The sequence below is a fragment of the Corylus avellana genome, chromosome 5 (genome assembly GCF_965113065.1).
Source record: "Corylus avellana chromosome 5, dhCorAvel1.hap1.2, whole genome shotgun sequence".
Taxonomy (NCBI): Eukaryota; Viridiplantae; Streptophyta; class Magnoliopsida; order Fagales; family Betulaceae; genus Corylus; species Corylus avellana.
The window spans coordinates 16,608,101-16,623,775 of record NC_142494.1 but is presented as its reverse complement, the minus strand read 5'-3'; the positions used below and the strand labels follow the sequence as shown (position 1 = coordinate 16,623,775).

The 15,675-nt window shown below is 35.1% G+C and overlaps 1 protein-coding gene across 1 annotated transcript in view; it reads left to right on the top strand.

Moving 5' to 3' along the window:
- The window catches only part of LOC132183319 (5'-3' exoribonuclease 4), a 43,988-nt gene extending 36,355 nt beyond the window's left edge, over positions 1 to 7,633 (top strand). The window contains exons 19-22 of the mRNA XM_059596728.2: positions 3,793 to 3,897; positions 3,998 to 4,073; positions 4,418 to 4,500; positions 5,008 to 7,633. Of these exons, the coding sequence (XP_059452711.2) occupies positions 3,793 to 3,897; positions 3,998 to 4,073; positions 4,418 to 4,500; positions 5,008 to 7,054 (2,311 nt within the window). The 3' untranslated portion in view covers positions 7,055 to 7,633. The remainder of the gene's footprint in view (positions 1 to 3,792; positions 3,898 to 3,997; positions 4,074 to 4,417; positions 4,501 to 5,007) is intronic.
- The last annotated feature ends 8,042 nt before the right edge of the window (positions 7,634 to 15,675 follow it).

The following is a 15,675-nucleotide window of genomic DNA, read 5'->3' as shown; positions in this document are numbered from 1 at the left end:
TGTCTTCACTAACTTTCATGAGCTGGATATATTTGAGAAGAGCCTCAATGCCACTTTTATTGCTCTCGTCCCTAAAAGAATTGGGCAGTTTGAAGTAAAGGATTTTAGACCTATGAGCCTAGTGGGAAGTCTTAATAAAATTTTGGTGAAAGTCCTTGCTATCAAAATGAAACAAGTGCTGGGAGTGCTAATATCAGAAAGTCAAAATGCCTTCATAAGGGGGAACAAATTCTAGACTCAGCTCTTATAACTAGTGACTGTCTGGACAACTGGTTGAATTTGGAAATTAATGGGGTTATTTCCAAGCTGGACATAGAAAAAGCCTACTACCATGTCAACTTGGAGTTCCTCTTATATCTCTTGGGCCGTCTTGGTTTTGGTTCTAAGTGGAGGAATTGCATGTTTGCTTGTATGTCCATGACCCCTTTTCTATCATGATTAATGGTCGTTCACATGGTTTCTTTGGTGTAGTTCTGAGGGCCTTCGCTAGTGGGACTCGCTCTCATCTCTCTTTTTGTGATTGTCATGGAGGCTCTCAGTAGGATCCTTTCTAAAGCTATGATTCCGAGTAGACATCCAAAATGCCACCCCCTAGAAATATCCCACCTTTTTGCAGACGATACACTTATTGAGTGTGATGCAGATTGTGATTAAATCTATAATTTTGGTCACATTCTCCTTCGTTTTGAGGCCATTTCGAGCTTGAATGTTAATCTTCGAAAATTTGAACTCGTTTTAGTTGAAGAGGTTTAACATTAGGAAGAGCTGGCGGATTTTCTTAGTTGTTGTATCTCTTCTTTACCCATGAAATATCTGGGACTTCCCCTCGGTGTTACTTTTAAGTCAAGCGATTTTGGATGGGATAGATGAGTAAATAGAAAAAAGATTGGCTAGTTGAAAGAGTACGTTATCCAGTTTACCAATGTACTTGTCCCTTTTTCCTTTACCAGCCAGTGTAATTAGGAAATTTTAGCATCTTCGAGGAGACTTTCTTGGGATGGACCATGCGGTGAGCCTAAGTTTCGAGAGGAGGGTTGGGAGTTAAAAATCTATGTTGTTTAATAAAGTTGTATTGAGAAAATGACTTTGGAGATTCAGGCAAGAGGAGAGAGTTCTCTTTGGCGATAGGTGATTGTTAAGAAATATGGTGTCTAGAGAGGGGGTTGGTGTTCATAGGAAGCTCGAGGGCCTTAAGGGGTTTGCCATTGGAAGAATATTCTCCTTGTTTCCTTCAAGGTTTGTGATGATGTATTCATTTTCGGCATGATATGTGGTGCGGAGCAGCTGTTTTCAAGTCTTTATTCCCATATTTTTTTTGGAATGCTTGAGACAAAGATGCCTTGGTGTTGGATTACTTGGATTCCTCCGGCACTTACACCCATTGGAATCCAAGTTTCACTAGGGTAGTCCAGGATTGGGAGTTGGAATCTCTTGACTATTTCCTTAATCTGTTATACTCCCTAAATATCCATCCGGGAGAGGCAAATAGAATGCTGTTGAACCCATCTAGCAATCATTGGTTTTGATGTGAAGAGCTATTATAAATCTTTGTAGTTTGAAGAGCCTTGTCTGTTTCGTGGAAAATTCTTTATGGGGATGATAACTTTGGGTAGAATCCTTAAGAATGATAATCTTAGAAGGCCGGGTTTCATTTCATTATTGTAAATTGGTGTTTCCTTTGCAAAAGGAATGAGGAGACCATAAATCACCTCCTGATTCATTGTGAATGCACTAGTGATCTTTGGGACTCGGTTCTCAACTTGTTCAGGGTTTCGTGGGCTATACTGAATAACATTCTAGAGTTGCTTCATTGTTTGAAGACTCAAGGGTGGGGACATCACAAATAGATTATCTGGAAAGTTATTCACACATTCTTAATGTGGAGCATTAGAGAGAAAGATATCAACAGTTCTTTGAGGATTGCGAGTCCAACGTACTTCGTTTAAAACCTTTTTTTTGAGATCTTTCTTGGATTGGGCTGTAGTCTATGTTCTTAATTTTTTTCTCTTCTATTATTTTAGATCTTGTTGACTTTTAGATTTAAAAATTTTAATTGTTTGTCTCTCCGGTATAGTTTTTGAATTCGAGGGCTTTGCCCTTTTCTTTCAATAAATTATTATTCATCAAAAATGTTTTTGGTAACATTTTCATTTATTTCCATTATAGTTCTTCATATTTTTCTTGATCTTAATTTCTTTCAAGAACTTGGGCTAGCTAGATGCTCATGTTAGCTTCACTGTTTTTTGCTTTTTGTGGCTGAGCTTCTAGCAAAGCCTGAGCCCACGCTCAAGCTTGGAAGTGGGTTTCTATTGAACTTGTCCAAAATCTTTCAAGCATATTCCCACTCTATAATTTCTGATGATAGAAAACAGGTTCCTTTTCCTTACCAAACCCGCTTTATTGCTTAATTTGATCCCTTTCTTTTTTCATTCTTATCCAAATCAAGCTTACCTATGGGTCAACATAAATCCAACCATTTAATTAAACGGGTTAAATCCCTCAACTCTAGCACGAACGGGTGACACAATATGTCCTGCTTAATAGTCATGTTTAATTAATAGATTGTGTTGGGTTGACTCGAACATGACCCATTTCAACCCGTTTCAACTTGTTTAATACAAATGGTTAAAATTGACCCAAATACTGGGTATAATTAATTCCCATGACATGCTTGATTGTGGCCCTCCTTTTGGATACTAAAATTGGTAGTCAATTTGAAAACGTGAAGAATGTATCAAAATCTATTGGAGATGAACTCATTTTTAATGCTTCTGGAGGTACATATGGATTCTAGGTACATATTGAGGAATGTGGAAGAAGTGATTGAGATGCTATGGTTATATGCATAAGAAGGTAAACAGCCAAGGGACCTGTAATTTACCAACTGTCCTTCAAGTATCGGTGCAAATGTGATGTAGGACATGTGTGTCCCCACCCCCAAGAATAAATAGTTTACTTTTAATCTTTCCCTACTAGGAGTATATTTACTTTTCCTATTAGAATTATGTTTACTTTCCCTACTAGGATTATGTTTACTTTTCTACTAAGAATAGATTTACTTTCTCTACTAGAAGTAGGTTTACTTTTTCTCTAAGTATTTCTCTCCTATAAATAGGCTTGTCTATTATGTAAAACTCAATCAATTGAATTATTATCAAATCAGAGAATTCTCTCTCAAATACTCTGCGGAGTTTTATCCTTCTTTTAGCCTGCGGGCTTGTTTCTATATTTTTGAGTAGAAGACGAAGACGCTTCTCCCTGCAGAATCAAAGACGCCGCTCTTTGATTAGTTACCTTAGTTTTCCGCTACGTCAAAATGTATTGCGGAAAGAGTCTTGCCCAAGTATTCAAGCTGGATGAGTTCCTTTGATTTTCTTGTTTTGATTGGTAAATAATTTTACTAAAAGTGAAGAAACTCAAGTAAATAGAGGGTATTACCACAAGAGAAACCCTTAGGAATTGAAAATGAAAATTTAGGCAATTTACGAAGTCAAGAAAAGAAGAAAAAGAAGCCTCCACTAAAAGTTGACTACTTGTACAAAGATCTCAAGAAGGTCATTATGACTTCAGTGGAGAACTTCTCAACACTAACTAAAGTATGATTGGTTCCTTTGTTTAACAATTTAAATAATGGAAACTAAATTTTAATGCTTAGATTATTTTGCTGATATATTTACACTAACATATGTTCTCCGATGTCTTAGAGGAGGGTGGGGGGTCCAAACTATGGCAGCTCATGTTTCTATTGATTATTCTAATGCTAATTAGAAGGTATTTTCTCTCACGTTTCAGTGGTGGAATGAATGGATACATGTACATTTCTGGAGAACCTGTGCAGCCTGCGGAAATCTATTCACCAATTGAGGACATGGAGATGATTTTAAACAATGAAGTATTGTATGTACATGTATCTGCATCACGTGTGAAAAATTCAATTGATATGGTACCATTTGTCTATAAATATTTTTTTATTCCTTTTGTTTTTTGTCTTCTGCAGATCTGTCTTCTTCAAATGTCCACCCTTCCATTCTCACATCCCCCGTCCATCAAAACGAGTGAAATTGCCTCGCAAGGTACATAATGGTTTGCTTATTTTCGACACATTAGATTAATGCATTCATTCTCTGTAGACATGTGCACCTCACATAGAGTATAGGCCTAGCTGTGCTGCTGAGCATTGTGATGTTTATGCTATGAATAGCTGATTAGTAATGCATATAGTTTTACAAATATTTTTCATTAATTTATTTTCTACAAAAAGAGAAAAAAAGGTCCCATCGGACCAGTAAATGAAAGAAAAAACCGAACATAGGAGATATGATATTGCCATTATATTTGGTTCACTGTTGATCCTCCAGATGTCAAATTTGGATCTCTTTTTCCAAGTTTAATGTTCTTTTTTTACTTTTCATTTCAGTCTGTCTGGAAGCAGGACATTTTAGCTCCGCCTGTTTTGTGGCATGAGAAGTCAGCTGTCCTTGGACGTATATTTTCTGAACCGTGAGTGTTTCAATCAGTTTCTTTATTTTCACTTAATAAAATTGCAAGTCCATTTAACTTTTTTCCATTTGGCTTGTTGTGAACCATGCCTGAGCTTAATGTGCTTTATTGAACCTGTCAATTTCATGCATTAGCTGCCTGCACTACCTGCATGTCAATTTCAGCTGGCATGGAATTGACATGCAGTTATAATAAATTTAGTAAATTAGCCAATGGTGACCTTGTTGAAGTGTCAAGAGGATTGACACACTGTCAATTCAATTGCTCAGTGGACTACTATATGGTAGTCATATTAAATAAAAAATGTGGTTGATTTGCCACAGTTCATGTACTCCTAAAAATCAGCCTAATTCGCTTTATATTTTGCACTGGTATGGGAAAAGGTTTCAGCATCATGGCTTACTGTTGATAGTAATTGCTAAGTTTTCTTTCTTTTTAATTCAAAGTCATGTCTGTGTGCTTGGATCTGAGTATGTTTTGGTAAACTGAGTTCAACTTTTTTTCCAGGTCCACTCATAAGTCAATCTCTGGTCATCGCCTGGCAAAATTAGCTCATGAACTTCTGTCTAAATGTTATAATCTGAAGAGCCAAAAGGCTTGGGGATCTATGGAACTGGCTGACCACATTGGTGCAGATGGACTGACATCCCATTCGAATTTGGAAGAAACTGTTCATGTGGGTGGGACTGGACACAATGAAAACTGTATTGATGGTGTTATCCCAGATAACCACGTTGGGGAAGATAAGTTGTCATGCCATTTGAACCTTGAAGAAATGGTTTGTGCGAGTATTGAAGGTGACAACAACTGCTTTGATGGCAAAGCTAAGAAGCGGATATGGAGCGAATGTAATGGCCATTCCACCGACGTTGTAGTTGATGGATTGGCATGTTCTTCAAATTTAGAGGGAACGGTGACTGTGGGTGGGGCTGGAGGTGATGAAATTTGCATTAATATCAAGTCGAGGAAACGAAGAAGAAAGGGGCGTAAACTCAGAGACACATTAGAAAGCAATGTTGGTACAGAGAAATTGGAATGCCCTTTGAATTTGGGACCAACTGTTTGCGAGGTAGGGACTGAAGCTGATGAGAATTCTGTTGATAATGGAGTTCCAAATAACCAGATTGGTGAGACTGGAGCAAGTGGATTGGCATGTAATAGTGTAGCCCCAGATAAAAAATGTGTTAATGGAAAACCTAGAAAACAGAAACGAAAACGGAAACAGAGTAACGCTATAGTTGTACTGGATAACCATGAAGGTGTAAAGGATTTTGCTATGGAACCAACTGGTTGCGAGGTGGGGACTGAAGCTGATAAGAATTCTGTTGATAATGGAGTGCCAAATAACCATATTGGTGAGACTGGAGCAAGTGGATTGGCATGTCATAGTGTAGCCCCAGATAAAAAATGTGTTAATGGAAAATCTAGGAAACATAAACGAAAACGGAAACAGAATAACGCTATAGTTGTACTGGATAACCATGAAGGTGCAAAGGATTTTGCTATGGAACCAACTGGTTGCGAGGTAGGGACTGAAGCTGATAAGAATTCTGTTGATAATGGAGTTCCAAATAACCATATTGGTGAGACTGGAGCAAGTGGATTGGCATGTCATAGTGTAGCACCAGATAAAAAATGTGTTAATGGAAAATCTAGGAAACAGAAACGAAAACGGAAACAGAGACAGAATAATGCTATAGTTGTACCGGATAACCATGAAGGTGCAAAGGATTTTGCTATGGAACCAACTGGTTGTGAGGTAGGGACTGAAGCTGATAAGAATTCTGTTGATAATGGAGTTCCAAATAACCATATTGGTGAGACTGTAGCAAGTGGATTGGCATGTCATAGTGTACCGGATAACCATGAAGGTGCAAAGGATTTGGCTATGGGACCAACTGTTTGCGAGGTAGGGACTGAAGCTGATAAGAATTCTGTTGATAATGGAGTTCCAAATAACCATATTGGTGAGATTGGAGCAAGCGGATTGGCATGTCATAGTGTAGTCCCAGATAAAAAATGTGTTAATGGAAAATCTAGGAAACAGAAACGAAAACGGAAACAGAGACAGAATAACGTACTGAATAACCATGAAGGTGCAAAGGATTTGGCATTCCCATCAGATTTGCTGCTGACAGTTTGCGAGGCAGGAGTTGGAGCTGATAAAAATTGTGTTGATAATGGAACCCCAAATAAACTTGTTGGTGAAACTGGGGCAAATGGATTTGCATGTGCTAATGAAGTCCAAGATTATGGCAAGTCTTGCAAACGGAAACGAAAACGGAAACAGAGTAATATTATACTTGTTGCAGACAACCATGTAGATGCAAAGGGTTTGACAAGGCCTTCCAATTTGATGCCAACATTTTGTGATGTGGGGACTGGAGCTGTAAAATGTGTTGATCATGGAGTCCCAGAGAAACAAGTTGGTGAGACCGGTGAAAATGGATTTGCAGGTGCTAATGTTGTCCCAGATAAAAATTGTGTTGATGACAAACTTAGGAGACAGGAAGGAAGCAAAGTTCCGGGTTCCGTGGATGAAAAACATAGCTAAGGAGGGATTGGACTCTCGGATAACCATTTGGTCGTGGAGTCCCAGATTTGATATGCAAATCTAGGAAATGGAGACGGAAACGGAAACATGGGCATGTTTATTTTGTCATGAATAGCCGTGTAAGTGCAGAGGGCTTGACGTGCTCTTTGAATTCAGGGCCAGTAATTTGTGATAAAAGTTGTGTTCATAGTGGATTGAGACTGGAGCCAATTTATTGGCCTGCGGTTCAAATTTTGAATAAGTTTGTATCAGTTAAGACGGGTGCTGTGAAAATGCATTTCATGAGTGGGAAATTAGGGTTTTTATTTATTTTATTTTTTTGACAGTGCAAGAAATAGGTAGTCGATTGCAAAATAGAGACACAAGATCAGGTTTTTCGAGAGAGAATGTCAGTGTGGAGGCGTGGAAATAGCCAGATGTTTTATTATTTGTGTGGTACGTGTCGAGTACAATTTTGCACATTGTTATTTATGAGATACAAATATATCGCTTGTCCCACAGCTTTAAGAGTCACAATTTAGTATGTAGCATTACTCTTTTATAAATATGGAGTGATTAAGTTGATAATTAATCACACAAGTCTACTTTTCAAATGCTAGCCAAGAATAATAAAATTAAAATCCATATCAATTTCTACTTGGTTGGAAAAACTTGATCTTGTATGCATAGGGTGTGAAATGGGCCAAGCTTCACTTGAGCTCAGGGCTGCTGCCCGAAGTTTTGGGTCTAATGTCCTTACTCCAGGCCCGGTTAACATCTACTTGCCCAATTCTGGGGTTTACTTTTATAAATTGAGGGAATATTTATCGTATTGTTGGCAATGGCTGTTGTGAAAAGGTTGAAGCAGCTTCTTATAAAGTTTGAACAAAAGTAAACCTACGTCTTAATAAAGTTCCAGCTGTGGCTGCAATTTGGCTGGGTGATCAAAATTCAAGCCAACCCAACTAGTTGACAAGCTTAGTCTTGGATCCTCATCGGTTCAAATGAACCGGAGAGGAGCTGGTCCTCTAGAGTAGGAGAGTAAAATTGTCATCTGATATATTTTTTTAAGATAATTTTGTCGTCCCATTTTAAAGGACCGACTCCTCTCTAATTCAAATAATGCGTGGTGCATTGCTTTCCTACCATGATGCTACGTCATTGAGGCATTAGCTCGACCATATATCCAAAAGTGGAAAGTTTATCAGTGTAGGCCAAGGTAGAAAAGCCCAAGCAGTAGGCAGTAGGCAGTAGGTCCTATAAAAGACGTTCCAATCTGCGGTTTATATAAGTTCTTGGGTACTTTCTCAATGTAAGTCAAGTAAGTCGGTTTTCATTGATAAGTTCTATATAATGTTTATAATCAGATCCAAACACCTCGACGAGTAATTATCAGGAATATTTTTGATGGACATCATATTAAGCTTCACTTATCATATGAAAGGTTACGATTAACTCAATTTTTATTTATCTGAACTGATTTATTTTATGCAAATGTGAACCGGTTTACATGATGCCTAGTAGAATTGGGTTTTGTTGGACCGGTGGAGCAGAATCATCAAGTAACGTATCAAATCTCTTCCTTTAACATTGGAAATAAAAATGGGCAATACTCATTTAGTGCCATTTTAGAAGGTAAATCTGTTATAGTATGTACATGAAATGTGATTATATATGGTTTTAATTGTGCTCAAGACGGATATCAAGCAGAAAATTGTGCTCTAATTAAGTAATACTACTCTTAACTCTTATTTATCATACTGTTTGATCTAACGTATCTTAAGTAGACCTTTTTTTTTTAAAGTGTACAATGTTTGCCGTGTGCGAAATCAATGTGAAAAATGAGTGTGAAGAGTAATATTATTTTTCTCAATAGGAAGTCAATGATAACGATACACGATAGTAATTTGATAGCGATATATGATGTTGTAGAGAATTTAGGTAGTTATTTCCGCAAATGTTTGGTGCAAATGCTTGTGGAAAGTTGCAGAAGTGGGAAAAGTTGTCCTTTGGGAGAGATTCTTCTCGAGGAAAAAGACTCTGAAGGTGTTCACACAGTTTGTCTTACTTTTTAGAGGTGGATATTTATATATGTTTTGCTAACAACACTAAATATCTTAAAACCTTGTCAAGTTTCTTGCATGTGAAAGAAGTTATTCATGATTTTGATGTTTTGTTTCTTCAAGTCAACGTTCAGTTGAGGAACCATATCGAGAATCCTCAATTATTGCTAAGAAATTTCAATACCATTCATCCAACTACCTTCATTTGATTTTATGCCTTGTTTGGTTGCTAAGAAATCTCCATTTCTTCTCCACGCGGCCACGTGTTCTGAAATTTACATTCAAGAATAAGCCGTTTTACATGGAAAGGTAGCTCCAACATAAGCTTGGCTCTTAAATTAGGCCTTATTATTGAAGCAGGAATTAGAGAAAAAAAGAAGAAAATTCATCAAATAATTAGTTCAACTGTACTAAGTAGCCAGCGGAGGATAGATTCAACATAGTAATCAAAAGGTGGATTCAGATCCTCGGCAATATACTTGCAATTTAGGCAGCAAATATGACAGAACTGCTATTATAAGGTCCACGTGTCCAATAAGTGGGCGGGCTGCCAAAGACTTGCTCAGGCAAATGAGTCTCATAAGAACTTTCTCATATTTATTGTCTGGATTGCTAACAATTCAGATAACAAAAATACTAAAAATCTCTATCCTTGAAAAGCATTGTTTGCGAATCTGAGTAATGCTATACACCATCATTTTATCTCTTAAATCTGATGTGGCCTTTAAAATTGTTATTGGATTAACATCCAATTATAATCTATCCCAAATTCAATGCGAGTAATGTTATAAGTGAGACTTTTATCCTTCATAAGTAATGTAGCTTTTAAAATCATTATTAAGTTTGAGATGAAGGATAAATATGGTTGCAATTGAAAGCACTTGGAGGCTTTAAATAGAGGAGTGTATAGAATTGAACCAACCACAATGGTAAGCTACAAGAGTTTGTTTAGTAAAGATATGCCATCCCTTTATATTAATATATTGTTCTTGCACATTTTTTACAATCATATTTAAAAAAAAAAAAAAAAAAAAAAAAAAGAAGAAAGAAATTGTGGCTTCAATTAATCAGAACTAGTAGGAACAATATTATCTTAAAAAAAGACTTATTAATGTATTTGTAGTACTTGGTTACCTAGGGCCCTTTGAGCCCAACAGATGGTGATCCTTATGGACTTGGGCCACCCCTTATCAATAATGGATTAATTTAGCTAGGCCCGTCAGATGTGTTGATGCCGATGGGATCCGACCCGAATCCAACCATTTTCAAGAAGTACACCACCATTGTGCCACAGTGAGCCACACACACCCACTTGGACCAACTCCTCTAAATTCCCTTGTGATGATGTTGAATCATATTTCAACTACCCCGACCCTTTCAGGAGAATTTTATAAATAGAGGGTATACTCATTACTCTAGGTACGCTCATTCTGATTTTTAGCCTACACTCTGCATCTTTGCCTTTTTTCCATTGACTTAAGCATTAAAGGTTGTCCTTGCTGGTCTCCCAATGAGTTTCTCTAGATCTTTTTTTTTTTTTTTTTTTTCTTTCTTTCTTGCAGTGCTCTTAAGCCGAATATTTAGTGTGCGGTCATTGTATCAACAATTTATCGGCATCTTCCAAAATCAGAAAATTTGCTCCAACAGTACGTCAAATTGGGCCATGGCTGAAAGCAGGAAGTGATGAAAGGTAGAATACAAACTTATATTATGGTTGAAGTCATTGTATAATAATGATGTTTTCTTGAATTATATGGCCAATGCATGCCCAAGAGTTTAATTCCACAGAATTTTTTGCTTTCTTGCACGCATAAGAGAGAGAGAGAGAGAGATGCAAGAACTTTGACTTTTCCCATTAATACTAAATTAGTTTGGCCAAACTCACTAATATTCCAAGGCCTCTCCCTTTGCCATGTTTTGGTTATTCTCCATGTACAAGGAATTCTCATAATGCATGCTTGGAAAAAAAAAATTATTATTATTATCTGCAATTATATACATGCAATTCTTTCGTCTTTGCTTAACAATACCCACGTGAGAATATTTATCCCAAAAAAAAAAGAAAAAAGAAAAATACCCACATGAGACATTTTTAGTTTTGGTCATGGAAACAAGGCACCATAATGTTGAGATAATTCTTCCATGGTGATCTCAACAATGCACGTATTTTCTCCATTTGTCAGCTTTAATTTCTTTATATGGCCATCAAGTTCTACGCATGCTTACTAACATAGTATTAATTAGTAGTTTACGTGATGTTGCCACGATATTTAAAATTTTTAACGTGACGTTGTATTATATACATATATTGTAAGATATTGTAAAGTCTAATCTAGATTATGAACTTGAAATTGAGAGGATTTGACCTATTTATTTATTCATTTAATGTTTTACCAATTGCCTACTCTTTTAAAAGGTGTCTAAAAAAATTATGTATGGTTAAGAGATTTTTGATCCTCTTTGTTAGAATAAACGGAAAATATTATATTTTCCATATTTTCCGTATATTCTAACACTCTAATTCATTTAATTCAATGAATTAGAGAAGAGTCGATCCTTTAAAATGGAAGGGCAAAATTGTCCCAAAAAAATGTGAAATGACATTTTTTTTTTTGCAGTTTTGTTTCTCCTCACTTCAATAGGTGTAGCTTGTTCCTCCATGGTATATATATATATTTCCAAATTGTCCTAGAAAAATATTTTTGATCTACATATATCATCATATATTTGAGAATAGGTAAAATTATCCACACTTAATAAAAAAGAAGGAAAGAAACAAAATTTACAGTCAAGCATTGATAAAATTCTTCCTCAAAATTTTCTATGATATTCACCATTTTTTTTTTATCAAGATTATATTCAATATTGGTGAGCTTTTATAGACATATTACAGTCAAAAAATAAAAAAAGTACACGCAATTGCTGGGCATGCATATATAGATTTTCTACAATATCTGTCATGGGCAAGAAAATTTCAATCCAATATGTTCGACTATAATCTCATTTCCTATAAATACTTTTAGCCTTTATGATTTATTGAATTATCAGTATAGTATGAAAGTTTCGTATGGCATTAATTTCTACAAAAATGGCGTTTAATTGTCTACTAGCAAAAAGTCTTTTACCATTTTTGTTGTGTTCCCAACCCAAACAAGGACCAATGCATATCCCTTCTAATGGTACAAAATATCAATGACATGATTTTCTTTAAGATTATGACACCCCCGAAAAGTCAAGTCTCATGTTAGATTTTTTTTTTTTTTTTTTTTTTTTTTCTCCTTTCCGGGCAAGTCTCACGTTACGTGGATGAATTGTAAAGATAATGTATAGGTCACGATAATTTTCACACTGCAATTTCAAAGATAAGAAGTGTGATTTTAAACCAAATTGTAAAAAATGAATAATTTGGCATTACGTTTCTAAAAATTTGCGATTTGAAAATGCAGAAAACACATAATTTTAAACGCTAAATTATGATTTTCAAGGCCAAACTGCGATTTTACCAAATATTTTAACTGCATTTTTAAAAAACACGTTTTCAAATCCCATATTTTAAAATCGTTACTTTTAATTGCACTTTTTGAAACCACAAACCCAAAAGAACCCTATGTGATTGAATTATATAAGTGATTCTAACGAGTTTAATTATAACTTTAACTAATTAATCATTTTGGATTACATATGTAACATAGCACTTCCTTTGGTGATGATAGAGAATTTTCTATAAGGATAAGAAAATAATAAACTTTGAACTACTAAATTATATATAAATTACTTTAATCCTTCGCAAATTATTAAAGCAGATTTCAAAAGGTCGGGTCGGCAACAAAGCTCCTCTTGCAAAACAAGCGATAAATTGTCAGAAGCTCATCGATTCCAAAGTACCAAGGGCACTCCGACATCCAAATTAGAAAATGCCCTCTCTAAGAGAGTAAAATTAAACTAGATAAAGGCAATAAGAGTGTGTATGTGGGCGTGGTAGTGAATGGATGTGGTTGCTTGAGGGTCAGTGAAATTTCTTGGAGTCTTTGCATGATCGAAGGAGGGATCTCTCGCCCTCTATATATTAGGTCAGTGTTCCTGCTTTCCCTAAGCTTAGGGCTCCAAGAGCCTCCAACTGGCTTTCTTGTCAGGGAATATAAAGTCAATTTTGGAGAGATTTTTGGTGTGTGAGGTTGTTATCTGATATATAGGAGATAATATTGCACCAATTAATAGATTGTTTTAGGACATACAATTAGTATGCAGCCTTAGCGAGATAAGATGGCGCCAAAGTGGGATTAATAACTTGTTTCAGGATGAACATAAATTTCCTTCAAATTGAGTTGAACTTTCTCCAATCTAATCTATAAAACTATCAGACAGCTGTTTTATAAGTTGAGTTGAAAAAAAATTCCTCAAACCCAACCCTGTGTAAAGGAAATTTCTGTTTGATTTGAGGACCATTAGTTGTTAGAAGCGCATAGAAAAGGAAGAGAGAAGCTGATTCTTTGTTTGTCTCTGAGAAGAAGGTTCTCCAAGACCCAACAAATTTCCCCTTAGACTAAACAAATTTTATCAAATCAAGGACTTAGACTTTTCTTCATTTCTTTGAAAAAAAACAAAAACAAAGGAAAATGATTCCTTTCCTTACATGGTTGACCTGAAATTTTGTTTGGCCATTATCATCTCTATCTCTTTGAGGTTTGAAATGCATACATTCTTCTTCTTTGTATGGACCACATTTTAAAAGCTTCACGTTTAAAGCATTTATTATTTTGGAAAAACATGTTTCAGCTTACTGAAAATTTTACATCTCATGTTCATACAGCTCGATCGTGTTAGAAAAAACATTACAAAAAAAAAAAAAAAAAAAAAATTGTTCGATCAAGTTTTCCGTTATTTTGAACGATATTTTATCAATTTCTTAATAAATTTTATTTTATTTTATTTTTTCAAGCCGTTTGATGCAAGAAACCGCATGAATTCATGTAACTTTAAAATTTACAATTATTTAAAAATTAATAGAGAATTCTTATCCCAAATCCCAGCCATATTTCTTGTGCATTGGTTTTGATTTTGTTTTCTTTCCAGGGCATACGTATTGATCTTGATGTCCACTAAAAAACATAGCGCAAACTCGGGCCTTGAAAGTTTCCTGGTTGACTCACTTTGTGGTTCTGATCAAAGGTTGCTTGGTTATTTAAAAAAAACATTAATTTTTCCGGTCAAAAAACCCAGCTGTTGACTTAAAGGACCTTGTCATTGTAGTTTTCCAACGTCCCTTTTTTGTCTTTATTATAAATTGATGTGCCTCTACTTTTTTCTAATAAAAGAGGCAAAGGGGGCGAGTGATTATGTTATCTTAGTAACATGCTAATTTAATTCTAGAAGATTTTTTTATTTTATTTTATTTTTTTGACATGTTCGCATAAGAGGGGAGGAAGATTCGAACAAGTGATCTATATTTCATTAGGCGTGGTTCCAACCGATTGAGCTACTTCTTGGAGACAATTCTAGAAGTTTCTCGTAAAATAATGTGACTATTAAAATTATTATTTGATCAAAATTTAATAATGATCGATCTTAAATTTAATGATGATTTTAATAGTCATATCATTTTTTAAAAGGACTCAAGAGAGATATAAGAAAAACTTGTAGCATTACTCAATTCAGTCTTTTTTTTTTTTTTGATATGTCCGCACAAGAGGTCGGAGGGGGATTCGAATCAATTTAGTCTTAATGAAGACATTAGTTAGCACCCAGATTAACAGTATTTTAGGGAATATTAATTAAAATAATTAGTGAGAAAGTACAAATTTTTATTTTACCTACAATTTTTTTATACACACTCTAACATATTTTTTTATTATATTCTTTATTTTTATTTAAATATTAATTTTCAAATTGAGAGAAGGAAGAGAAAGAGGAGAGAGGAGGGAGAAAAAAACTTAAAAAACTAAAAAATCTTAAAAGTTTACTATAGCAAATTTTTTAAAACCTTTCTCATTTTAAAGCACTTCGGGAAAAAATAATTATTTTGGTCTACATTAAATATCTATAAATTATTTTTTATACCACCGAGAGTCCTTAAGGTAAGCTGTGGAAATAAAAAAAGTAATTGCGGGCCCAACCCCAGCCCCAAGAGCCCCGAAAGTCATGGCTTTTGTGAGACCCACAACGACGTCGTCAAATTACTTGGTCGGCTCCTTTATTGTCTTTCATTTTTATGCAATGTTGACGTTTTTAGTTTTATTTTCTTTTTCTTTATGAGCAATCTGAACATCTTAATTATAGAGTTCGCATATTTATATATTTTCTAAATTATGTTCTGACCATTTGTTTAATTACGCGAAAATTTGGTGGGAGTGTTGTATACATACACATTAGGCAGCTAAAAAAATTATTATTACGAAGTTGAATTAAAAATAGAATAAACGTCGCAATCTAAAATTATCATCCAATATATATTTCAAAAAAATTATTTAATAACTTTTACCGAAAAAAAAAAGTGATCACTCTTTGTTTTGTTTCAACTTTTTACTGAATAAATTTTTAAAAAACTTTTGTGTGGGAACAATATTGTTGAAAGTCAAGAAC